The sequence below is a fragment of the Lactuca sativa genome, chromosome 8, assembly GCF_002870075.4.
Source record: "Lactuca sativa cultivar Salinas chromosome 8, Lsat_Salinas_v11, whole genome shotgun sequence".
Lineage (NCBI taxonomy): Eukaryota > Viridiplantae > Streptophyta > Magnoliopsida > Asterales > Asteraceae > Lactuca > Lactuca sativa.
This window is the reverse complement of record NC_056630.2, coordinates 142,327,469-142,340,223: the sequence shown is the minus strand read 5'-3', so window position 1 is coordinate 142,340,223 and position 12,755 is coordinate 142,327,469. Positions and strand designations below refer to the sequence as shown.

The following is a 12,755-nucleotide window of genomic DNA, read 5'->3' as shown; positions in this document are numbered from 1 at the left end:
AAAGGGTTGTTGTTATGTCCCTTATGTTATGAAGCCTAGAAATTATATTCTTATCATGCTTTTTTTGAACAATTATGAATCGCAGTTTTCTGCACTCTGTTTGCAAGAAATGTGGAGTAATTTGGAGAACAAAACACAGAGAAGGAGTTATTCGAGTTATGAAGACATTTCTACAAATTGAAAATGACATTTGGGGAACAGAACATAGAGAAAGAGGTTAACAAAATGCTTTCTTATGCAATCGAACTTCTTAAAGGGGTATATTTTTCATTTTCCGTATGCTATCTCATTCTCCTTTATTTATACATTCCATCATATGAGTTTGAAGCTAAGGTGGGTTTTTTTATTGAGCAAGAGGATGCAAATTCTAGAAGAGAGGCAGATCAACAGAGGTAACATTTTCATTTTCATTATATCTTTCATCAACCACTTATTTAGCTATTGTAATATAAAACTATTGAATGCTTTTTTATTTTATTAACTTTTACTTAAAAAAAGTTATTGATTTTGGAGGACATGGGTATTAGTTAATAAAAAGAAAAAAAAAATAAATGATGATGCCTTTAAGCATTGAAAATTGAAAAACATTGTATTGAAAGCTTAGATGATTTGTTGTCTTATGTATAGTATAGTAGAGTAGGAAAGAATTGAAGCAAATAAATTCAGACCAGGCCCTTTTCCAGATTCCAAGCAATAGATGCTAAACACTATATTATTGATATATAAAAATTAATTGGATAGATAGATAGATTTCCCTCCCATTAACACGGCAACCTAAATTTCAAATAACCTATTATGAATGCCAAGAAATTAGAAATTAAATATAATATATATACAACTATTTTTTTTCCAGTTTGTTATACATAAAACTACATTAAAAAACAATGATTTTGACTATTTTAAGTTTTTACAATTAAAAATTTCAAAAGTCTTTATTTTCATTATACCTTTTATCAACCACTTATTTATCTTTTGTAATGTAAAGTTTTTATTTTATATTTCTAAATTAGAGTGACTTTTTGTTGTATTAACCTTTTACTTTTTGTTGAACAGGAAAGGGCTTGCATAGGCTACAATTTTTAACCAGATTACAAGAATCGGTAAACGTTTTGATATTCAAGAGTTCAACTTTCTATTGTCGGTTTTGAAGTTGTCATGGGAATGACGGTTATACCCCTGTTTTTTCATGTAGATTTTATAGAACTACAATATTTGGAAAATTTTGGTGGAGGAATAACGGATGCTGGCGTGAAGAATATAGAGGATCTTCGATGTCCGGTGCTTTTGAACCTAACACAAAATAAATAGCTCACAGATGCATCCTTAAAATCCATTACTGGTATTATTATTATTATTATTGTTATCATTATTATTATCATTATTATCTCCTTAAAATTGATAAAACAAACAACTCACAAATTTGTGTTTTAAAGAAACAGACAAAGTTAGATGAAAGAGGCTTTATAAAATATTTTAAGATAGATAATGGTAAATGTGTAATTGTTGTGTTTTTATGCAGGTTCGACACAATTGGTGTCTCTAAACTTATTAACTTCTCAAGTAACAAGTGAAGGATTGCAGCATCTAAAGTCGTGAAAGAATTTAAAATCTCTGACATTAGAGTCCACTAAAATGACTGCAAATGATATAAAACAACTCCAGGAATTTGACCTTCAAATTTGCTAACCTTTTGTCCTGAGTAAGCATTCATGGATTTACTTGATTTATGGTAAAATTCTCATTTGCAATCATAATTTGCTAGACCTTACAATTAATAATAGTTACCAATTCTCATCATGCAAATTGTTAATTGTACACCATATAATTAACAATAATATATTTGTGTTATTAAGTGGATGATTATCAAAATAATTAAAGCATTCATACCATGCTGAATAATACTAAGCACTTAAAATCAACATTTTACCTTATGATTTTCATTTGAGGGTTGTGTGATGATTGTCTGATTCGTTAGTACTTTCACCAACATTATCACGGTCATTACATTCTACCTCAAGTAATTTCGTTTTAAAATAATTTTTGTGATTCGTCGTTTTTATTTGAACTTCTAATTTTTTTACTTTTATTATTGATAATCACATGGAGTACAAATTTCTTGGTGAATTTATCGAAACTGTTAATAGTGGTACTCATATGTTGTATAGTTTTTTTAATCAATAAGTTGAAATTACCTTTTTTATTATTGTTAATTGTATTGTGCATAATTTTCTTTATGGATTTACTTGATTAGCTTATTATTGAGCTATTTATGGTAAAATTATCTACTTCTGGAGCACAAGTGCATAGCTATATATTTGTAAATGTACATATATGTATAAATGTAAGCGTATATGTGCATATTTGTTAATTTGTTATTTTGTATTTGGGGTTAGACTATTTTCCTTGAAATACAAGAATGAAAGATGAAGATTTGTTTTATTCAGTTATCATGTTGTATGTGCTTCTTAACCGTTTGTTTTTATTAGATTAAAATAAATATTAATCTTTGACCTAACAAAAAATTAAAATAAGTTTATAGTTTATCAGTCTCGGTTTTTCATATCTACTCAATATCCAAATGTTATTGAGTTGAAAGAACGTATGGCAAAGTTACAATACCAAAAGCAACTACTTTTCTGTCAGGTTAGTTAGAATTTAGAAAGAAAGTAAGTTTTTACTGAAATTCCAAAAATGTCCTTCGTAAAATTACTGTTTTGGTTTGAGCAGGTGTTGGAGGTAGAGGAAGTAAACGATGGTGGTGGTGGTGGGGCCACTGATGAGACAGATTTGGTGGAGGAAATGGAATATCATATCATGCCACGTCATCTTGTGTTATCTTAGGTACCTATGGAACAACATTAAGATGAATAAGGTTTTTGCAAAAGCTATAGAGTAACATTTTTTTTTTATTTTCTTTAGATGAAAAGGAAACGAAATTCAATTTAAGCTTAAGAATGTAGTCTTCTCCCAAATGATTTATGGGCAAATAGTTATTTTTTTGGTAAAAAAAATATTGATTTTAACAGCATTTGACAAAGATGCCCCTGCATACTTTTTTTTTTTTTTTTTGTAAAAAAGAATGTTGATTTAACATTTTTTTTACTAAAATGCCTGTGTATACGGTTTGTTTAACAACAAAGCAGGGGATAAACCAAGCCAAAAAAGGACCCACACTCAAAACCATCCAAAACAATCCATAATAGCAACATACTTGCATTTCTTTAATGTACCATTTTATATTTATCCCGAATAATGATATGTTTTGGGTTCGAGACAATATTTTGTTTTTACTATGGGTTTTATTTTATTAAATGTGTTTGTTGTTGTTTGTTGATGAAGTTCCTATTGCAAAATCTCCTTAATAGCGGATGAACATGTGTATATATTTTTTTGTTTTTTACCATTCCAACTAATTAAAACAAAAAGAAACTGTCCCGTGGTTCACCATGAACACAATTAGGAATATTTGAATATATAACATTTAAATTCAATGTTTGGGTGGTACCATCCTATAATTGGATGTTGATCATATGACAATGACATTGGTTTTTATTTGACTTGCACTTTATAAGCGTTGACCAATTGTGCTGATCGTCCTATCGTCTTTATTGCAAAGCCAGTCGACTTTACACTTTAAACATTTTTTCTCCCGAATAATCAATAAACTATGTAGTGCATGTGAACTCCTTTTGGAAATAGTTTGATCGAAATCCGACCCCGCAACGCGGGGTCACTTTTCTAGTTTCTATAAAAGTGATATGACAAATTGCGGTCTAAAAATAATAGATGTTAATTTTAGGATAAAAAAATAGAATAGATAGATATATAGTTGATTAGGTTATCTGGGGTGGATAACTCTCTACGCGTGAAGGACTGAGCTGGAGAGGCTAAGGACAAGTGAACACTGCCCCCAACTCTAGTGGTTTGGGTGTGACGTGGCCATGGAGACGGCCGAAGACGCTGCATTTGATTGGTTCCCTCACCCTCTCTTCTTTTTGCACCTTCACTACCTAAACACTGGTGAACACCGCCCCCAGTCCCGGTGGTTTGGGTGTGGAATGATGAAATATATACGTGACATCACCTTTATTCACAAACCATGTTTGACTATTGCCGATACATTTATATATTAAATAAATAAATAAAATGAGAAATTAAATTGTCTCCTAACTTTTATGTCTACAAATATTCATATCCACTAATATTATGACACGTGACATCATTTCATCATTCAATTTAATTTTATTTGATATATTTCTAATATACTTTTAATAAGATAGTTAAGTAAATATAGAATTGTTACACGTTATCATAATATTAATGGGTAGAAATATTTGTAAGCTGTAGTAAAAAATTTAATTTCTCAAATAAAAAACTTTGTATTTGAATTATATATTATAATCATGTATTAATTTTTTATTCAAAATCGAAAACAGGATTCCTCTTAACTTTTGTGGCTGGTACTTGCACAGTTGTCCAAATAAAGAGAAAAATCTTGCCAAGTCTGTGTACACGTCATGCCATGCACCACCACGTTGAAGTCACCGCCACCAAACACCTCCATCACCACCAGTCCAGGTGAAGTTTATCGGTGCACAGCATAACCATTGCGCCACACCGTCACGCACTCCCCCTATAAATCCACCCCACCACCCTCCCCTGAAACAACAACTCAACAACCCATTCACCATGGCTTCTCGAAAACTCGTCTTAGGCTTCTTCCTCTGCCTCCTTGGCACCACCGCTCTTGCCACCACACGCTCCCCACGCCTCGGCGGCCCTGAGCTCTGCAACCTTCAGCGACTCTCGGCTACCCAACCTGCTCAACGCCTTGAGTTCGAAGGTGGTTCCATCGAAACATGGGATGTAAATGACGACCAGTTTCAGTGCGTTGGAGTTGCTCCGATGAGAAAGACAATCCAACCGAACTCTCTTTCGCTTCCTAGCTTCCATCCATTCCCTAGAATTGTCTTCATCGAAGAAGGTATTCTTTAACTGAAAAATAATTAACCCCTCAATCGTGGAAGTGCTAATTATAGCAATATGAATCTACGATGCATGCATGCAGGTGAAGGGATTATCGGAGTACACTTTCCGGGATGTGCCGAAACATTCGACACCGGAGTAGGGCAACAACAGCAAGAATGGCCGCGTAAAATGGGCCAACAAGGACAAGAAGAACCACAAGGTTTTGATATATCAGCAGACTCCCACCAGAAAGTGCGCCGATTCCGTCGTGGAGACATCATTGCCATTCCCGCCGGTGCCGTCCACTGGACCTACAACGACCGGAACCAAGAAGTGGTGGCAATCTCCATCAATGACATCAACAACCCCGCCAACCAACTCGACATGCAACCTAGGGTACGTACATGATAACCATTAAAGGAAGCCAAAGTTTTGCTTTTTGTTAACAAGCAGCTAACCATTTTTTGGTGTTTCTTTTCTGGCAGTCATTTTTCCTTGCCGGAGGGACTACAAGCCAAAGTGTTCAAGGACAGAGGCACCCGACACGCAAGCAGCAGCAACAGGGTGGGAACTTCGATTTCCTGAATATTTTCGCCGGCTTCGACACAGAATTACTAGCGGAGGCATTCAACACTGACCCAGAAATTGTAAGGTCGATGCAGGAGCCAGGTAACCGTGGGTTAATCGTTAAAGTCCAGCAACCCATGCGATTTGTCACCCCCGACGAACAACAAGGAGAACAAACTCCATTTGAACGACGACAAGGCGGAGGAGCCGCCGCATCTAACGGTCTTGAAGAAACCATATGCAGTGCCAAAATCGTGTACAATTTGGACAACCAGAGAGAGGCCGACCTCTTTTCTCGGCAAGCCGGAAAACTGAACAGCGTCAACGAGCACAAACTGCCGATTCTTTCTTTGTTGGACCTGAGTGCTGAGAAAGGACACCTTCAACAGAATGCGTTATTCTCGCCACACTGGTCGATAAACAGCCACACCATCTTATACGTTCTTAGTGGCGATGCACATATCCAGATCGTGTCCAACAATGGTGAAGCAGTGTTTGACGAGCAGGTGAACAGAGGCAACATAGTCGTCGTCCCACAGTTCTTTGCGGCCATAGCTCAAGCTGGACAAAACGGGTTCGAGTGGGTGGCATTCAAGACGAACAAGTCTCCAATGAAGAGCCCAGTAGCAGGATACACGTCGGTGTTCCGAGCCATGCCGCTTGAAGTGATCACGAACTCATACGATATCTCGCCAAGCCAGGCTCAGAGCTTAAAAACCAACAGGGAAACTGAAAGTATGCTGTTCTCACCACAGAGAACCAGCCAAAGCTAAACTTTAATAATGGATTATTAAATCAAACGTTAATAAGGCAGTGTACTGGTGAGAGACGCAATGGTGTGTTTTTCTGAAGTTTGTGTGTACGAGAATAAACGTGTATGAGTTTTGATACATCAATAAACTTATCTCTTAACTTTCATTTTTCGAATTATTAAGTTAGCCCTTAAGATTGTTTATCCTATATGAGAGCGTAGTTAAAATGCTTGGATTAATTTATTCAATTATTTTTTATATAGCATTTGCTTTTTTCATAATTTATAATGTATTTTCAACAAAAAAAAAAGATTATATTAATAACTACTAATTGACTCCGGGCTGGATAACATCTTTATTGAGGATGGGAGATCAAGAAGGCTGGAGAGATCAAGAGGGCTGGAGTCAAGTTCGCCGGAGAAAAAATTATGGGAGAGACTTCATAGTTAATGGGAAGGCTGTATCCTTCTATATACAGAACTTCCCTCCAGATTGGGATGAATCTGCACTGTGGCGGATGTTCAGTAGATTTGGGACCGTTGTCGACGTCTACATAGCAAAAAAGTTGAACCGGCTCAAAAGAAATTTCGGGTTTGTCCGATTTATTCGGGTCCAAGACTGTGTTTCATTCGAAAAACGTCTCAACGAGATCTTCATTGGAGCTCAGAAACTGGAAGCAAACGTTGCACGATATCAAAGGGCTGACAATTTGAACCGAGTAAGAAACTACCATCCCACAAGAAGACAACAACCAGACCTAGTTCCAGATTCAGCAAAGAACACACGAAGACAAGGTAGATCGTTTGCCGAGGTGGTCAAGGGGGCAACGTCAAGTGCAGATATCGAAACGGGGGAGTCAAGTAAAGCAGTGGGTGGTTCGACCCAGACGAGAAAAACAATAAAGATGTTATCCAGCCCGGAGTTAATAGATGCCATGCAGAACACCTTGGTGGGGACAGTTGAAAGCTTCCAAGACCTAATGAACGTGAAAGCTTTCCAAGAGGTAGAGGGATGCCTGTCAATGAATCTGAGGTACTTGGGGGGTCTAAAGATGTTGCTCGAATTCGTGAATGAACAGGAAAAAGATGAGTTCTTGAATAATGGGAAAGAGATATGGAAGTCGTGGTTTAAAGAGGTCTCTAATTGGGAAGCAGGAGAAAATTTTAATGAAAGAATTGCTTCAATAATCATTCAAGGAGTGCCACAACATGCATGGTGTGAGGAAGCTTTCAGCATCATTGCTAGAACATGGGGGACGGTGGTAATTCTGGAAGAATGCAATACAGATTCCCCTAATCTGGCTTTTGGTAGAGTCGGAATCCTCACAGCCCATCCTGGAATCATCAGTTCTTCCATAAAAATCACGGTGGACGGAAATCCTTATTTGATTAATATCATGGAGGATATTTTCGAATCCCTGAAACTTAGTCCGGTTCTTGCTGCAAATGATTTCTACCAAAGGATGTCTTGGTGTGATGAAGCCAGTAAAAGTGAAAATGGTAGCCTCAACAGTGAAACTTCGAACCGCTCTGAAGCCAGCCTCCAATCTCCGCGAGCATCGCCGGCAAAGACCCAGCAAGAGCCGGACGTCTCTCCGATGTTGTATGGGAAAGCGTGGAATCAGAATGTGAATGGGGAAGTGGAAGTGTCGCACAGTATGGCGGCCGATGAAATTCCTCGATCCTTTAAACCTGTGGAAAAAAGCAATGAAGCTGGTTCGCCACTGTTCCCGGGTGTAGGCCAGGTCTCATCCGGATCCGGTGCTTCGAAGACCCGACATAAGGTCCAGGCCCAATTTCCTCCCACTTCTATTTCCCCCCAGCCCAAGACCAATTTCCCCCTCGACCTTAATATAGCCCCATCACTTTCAAACCCATCTGGAAACATTGACTTATGCTCTGAGCGTAATCAATTTAGAATATCCCCCTCTCCCGATCGGACCCCCCTGGCAGATCGCTCCCCCGGCGGCTCACAATCCACTCAAGACATTTTGATCCGGTCCCAGCAGCCTGAAAATTCGCAGAACCAACCGGTGGAGTCGAATGCTACTTCAGTGGAGGTTTTCAAGACCATCAATGTCGGAGAATCGGTGGGTTTTCAAGTAGGTAATCATTCAGACCAAATTAGACAGCTGATTAAAGCTCGTGGCGTGACTATCATTGAACAATGAATATCTTCTCCAACAATGTTCGTGGAATCGGGTGCGAGGTCAAACGGGGCTGGCTCAGAGATTGTCGCATTAAATACCACTCTTTTTTTATGGGGCTTCAGGAAACTAAATCCAGGGACATAATAAACAACCTGGATAGGCAAATATGGGGCTCTCCAAATTTCAGATGTGAGGTTATCGATCCAGATGGACTCTCTGGTGGTATTGCCTCATTTTGGGACCCATCTCTCTTTCAAGCCTCTGAAGCAATTAAAGGTGAAGGCTTTCTTGCAATCAAAGGTGTTTGGCTGGGATTGAGGAAGTCTTGCTGTTTTGTCAATGTGTATGCTCCCCAAGAGCCTATAAGGAAAAGATCTTTATGGAATAACCTGGTCGGGTTGGTCAACTCAGATTCGGACGCTTGCTGGTTCATCTTTGGAGATTTTAATGTTGTCAGGCTACCGGAGGAAAGGCTGGGTTCCGGGTTCTGCCAAAGTAGTGCCTATTACTTCAATGATTTTATTCATACTCTAGGTCTATTAGAAATCAAAATGGGGGGGGGGGCGCAGATTCACGTATATGAACTCTGCTGGTGACAAGCATAGCAAGCTGGACAGATTTCTTGTTTCTTTAAACTCCTTAAATTCTTGGCCGAATTTAAATGTCACTGCCTTGCCTAGAGTACATTCAGATCATTGTGCAATTCTCCTTTCAGCTTCCCAGTTAGATTTCGGCCCCACTCCTTTCAGGTTCTATAACTCATGGCTCGAGGATCCGGACTTTGCGAAAATACTAAGTAATGGCTGGTCAGTCAGTAATTGCCCCAGGCGTTAGCTATATCTATCTCCTCTCTCCCTGGTGGCAAATAAATTAAAGAACCTAAAGGAGCATATCAAAATTTGGAGGAAGGAGGTGATCGGGAGATCGAAAAAGGAATTGGATGAGCTTACAACCCAAATAAATGACATTGATCTCTTGGCTGAGAAGGGGCTGATAAACAATGAAATGCTCAAAGCCCGTCAGAACGCTCAACAAAAAATCATTGAAATCGAGTCCGGGCGCATTAAGGACCTGAAGCAAAAGTCTAGAGTTAAATGGGCTCTAGAAGGTGATGAGAATACTGCTTTTTTTCATGGACTAATTAACAAACATAAAAGATCTCAGCGTATAAATGGTATTAAGGAAAACGGTTTCTGGATCACTGATCCGGTAGATATCAAGGAGAGAGTTCTAAAGCACTTTGCCGATAGATTTGCGGAACCTATTAGATCGCGCCCTAAGTTCATCAACTCCAATTTCAAGAAATTGCCCCCCTGTGCTATTGAGTCCTTGGAAGACCCTATCTCCATCGATGAGATCAAATCAACAATTTGGGCGTGCGGCTCAGATAGGGCCCCCGGGCCTGATGGATTCTCTTTCGCTTTTCTAAAGAAGCATTGGGAGGAAATTGGTAGTGATTTCTACCTAGCAGTCAAGCATTTTGAAGCCTCAGGGCTTATTGATGAAGGATGCAATTCATCTTTTATCACCCTAATTCCAAAGATCCAGGACCCGATCACGTTAAACGATTTCCGACCTATCAGCCTAATCGGATGTCTATACAAAACGATTTCAAAGGTCCTTGCTGAACGGCTGAAAAAAGTGATCCACCATGTGGTAAGTAAAGAGCAAACAGCTTTCATTAAAGATAGGAACATCCTAGATGGGCCTCTAATCCTCAATGAAGTTATTAGCTGGTTGAAGAAGAACAAAAAGAAAGCGTTCATTTTCAAAGTTGATTTTGAAAAAGCTTTTGATTGTATTAGTTGGGATTTCTTGGACTCAATCATGCAACAAATGGAATTTGGGGATAAATGGCGAGCCTGGATTCGTGGATGTTTAACTTCAGCAAGGATCTCGGTTCTTATTAATGGTGCAGCAACAAAGGAATTCAGAATGGAGCGGGGTGTGAGGCAGGGGGACCCGCTGTCTCCTTTTTTGTTTATCTTAGCCGCTGAAGGTCTCCATGTAGCTCTAGAATCGGCAAGAGAAAATGGTGTTTATAGTGGCGTTCAGCTCCCTCGCTGTGGTCCATCAATCTCGCATCTACAGTATGCTGACGACGTGATTTTTTTGGGTTCATGGTCGCTGGAAAACACGAAAAATCTGATCAGAATATTACGGTGTTATGAGTTGGCTTCAGGGCTCAAGGTTAATATGTCAAAGAGCAAAATTTACGGACTTGGTGTCCAGTCCTGTGAATTGGAGTTGGTGGTGCGCAGCTTTAACTGCTCGATCGGTTCATTCCCGATTACCTACTTAGGTCTCCCAGTTGGCGTGTCGATGGTTCGTGAAACTCATTGGAAGCCCATAATCGAAAAATTTCGAGCAAAACTCTCGAGATGGAAAGCCTCCACCCTGTCGTTTGGGGGTAGATTGACCCTTTGCAAATCCGTTTTAGGTAGCCTCGGCTCATATTATTTTTCGCTATATAAGGCCCCTTCAAAAGTACTTAAATCTCTGGAACGAACTCGGATGAATTTTTTCTGGGGTGGGAGTTTGGAAGCAAGTAAAATGGCCTGGGTTGCTTGGGAAAAAATTCTAGCTTCCAAAGAAAGAGGGGGTCTTGGGATTGGCAGTTTGAAAGCGCAGAATCTTGCTCTTATGGGTAAATGGTGGTGGCGTTTCAGAACCCAACAGGACAACATTTGGGCCATGGTAATTCAAGCCATTCATGGTTCAGAGCGTGGTGTGGCTCGTCCAAAGGCTGTTAGAAGAAAAAGCAGTTGCTGGGGCTCGATAGCTTGCCTACCATCATTTTTAGACAAAGACCAGGTGCCTTTCCTTTCCTTCTTTCAAAGCTCATTAAATCTCGATGGTTCATTCAAATGGTTATGGTCTCTTGATCACTCGGGTGTTTATACTGTATCATCACTGCGGAAGCATATTGATAACCGGTCCCTGCCTTATAGTAATGCTGGTTGGAAATGGAACCCGCTTGTGCCGGGTAAGGTAAACATATTAGCCTGGAGAGTCAGCCACTATCGGCTTCCATGCATGGAGAATTTAAATAAGCTTGGTATCAGTTCTTCAGACTTATGTCAAATGTGTCATGAAGCCACAAAATCAGTAGATCACATCTTTGTGGGATGTCCGATAGCAAAGGAAGCATGGGCGCAGGTATGTAGCTGGTGGCGTCTACTGGGGAACTATCCAAATAATTGTAGGGAGCTGTTAAACTGTAAAGAATCATTAAGGGGACATAATAGACTGGAAATGATACATGAGGCTATAATGCTGGTGTTCTTATGGGTAATGTGGAGATTCAGGAACAACAAGGCTCACTGCTCAAACCTAAACTCCGGCTCAAGATTGGCTTTGGCTCTCGAGGTACAAACATTTTCGCATCTATGGATCAATGCGAGGAATCGGAAGGGAAGGAAGCTTAGATGGCTCGAGTGGTGCTGTGATCCAATCTTGGAGTGCTATGGCAGGATGTAGATATTTTAGTTTATTTCCCTTTCCAGTTTTTATTTCTTTCTTTTGTTTGTCTTCTGTTTTTTGTTTGCTTCTTTTGGTCTTTCCTTTGTTGTTGTGTTGGCTTCTTGAGACCTTTGTACCTCCTAGCTCCTGGCTAGCTTTTTCGTTTTTTATATATGCCTGCCGTTCTAAAAAAAAATAAATATAAAGACGATATTGCTATAAATGGTATTTTTTTAAATTAGAGATACGGAAATAGATAAGATCCAATGATCAAATTGGAAAAAAAAGGGAAAATGACGTATAGGCCCTATAATGTTCCTAGGGTTGACCATTTAGCCACTTATTTTATTTTATGGCTTAATAAGGGATCGAATTATTTGTTACCTAACAATATAGTCCTTTTTACCTATTGTAGTCGGTTAACGTTGCCACATAAACCTAGCCTAACACGTAAGCGATGACATGGCAAGAAGTTAAATCGTCCAACAACCACAACGACGTCGTATTGAAGGCGAATCGTAAGGAGCAAGGATCGACAGTTCTAGCGCCTCCATATAAAATGAAGACTTCCTTGACCTAAAAGGGCACATCTGCAAACTTCATTACCCCAATCTCGTCTCTAAGTTTACTCCAAAATGGCTTCGAGCGGACGTGCAGAACACAGCTGGTCTCCAAATTACGCCCGTCACATGGATGAGAATCATTCGAATGGTGTAACGAACAAAGACATAGCCATCAGTCTACTGCAAACCCAGACGGAACTGTCTCTTATACGGGAGGACTTCTAAGACCAGTTGCGTGAGCTCCGTCTTGCAGTTAATCGACACTTAGATGCCATGAACCTTGAGGTCGATGAC

General features: G+C 39.3%; 1 protein-coding gene across 1 annotated transcript; it reads left to right on the top strand.

Annotated features, from left to right (window-relative positions):
* The first annotated feature begins 4,662 nt into the window (after positions 1-4,662).
* On the top strand, positions 4,663-6,453 carry LOC111918334 (11S globulin seed storage protein 2). Its single transcript, XM_023914011.2, has 3 exons — positions 4,663-4,984; positions 5,069-5,364; positions 5,454-6,453. The coding sequence occupies exons 1-3, from the start codon at positions 4,690-4,692 to the stop codon at positions 6,306-6,308; spliced, it is 1,446 nt and encodes a 481-aa protein (XP_023769779.1). The 5' UTR covers positions 4,663-4,689; the 3' UTR covers positions 6,309-6,453.
* The last annotated feature ends 6,302 nt before the right edge of the window (positions 6,454-12,755 follow it).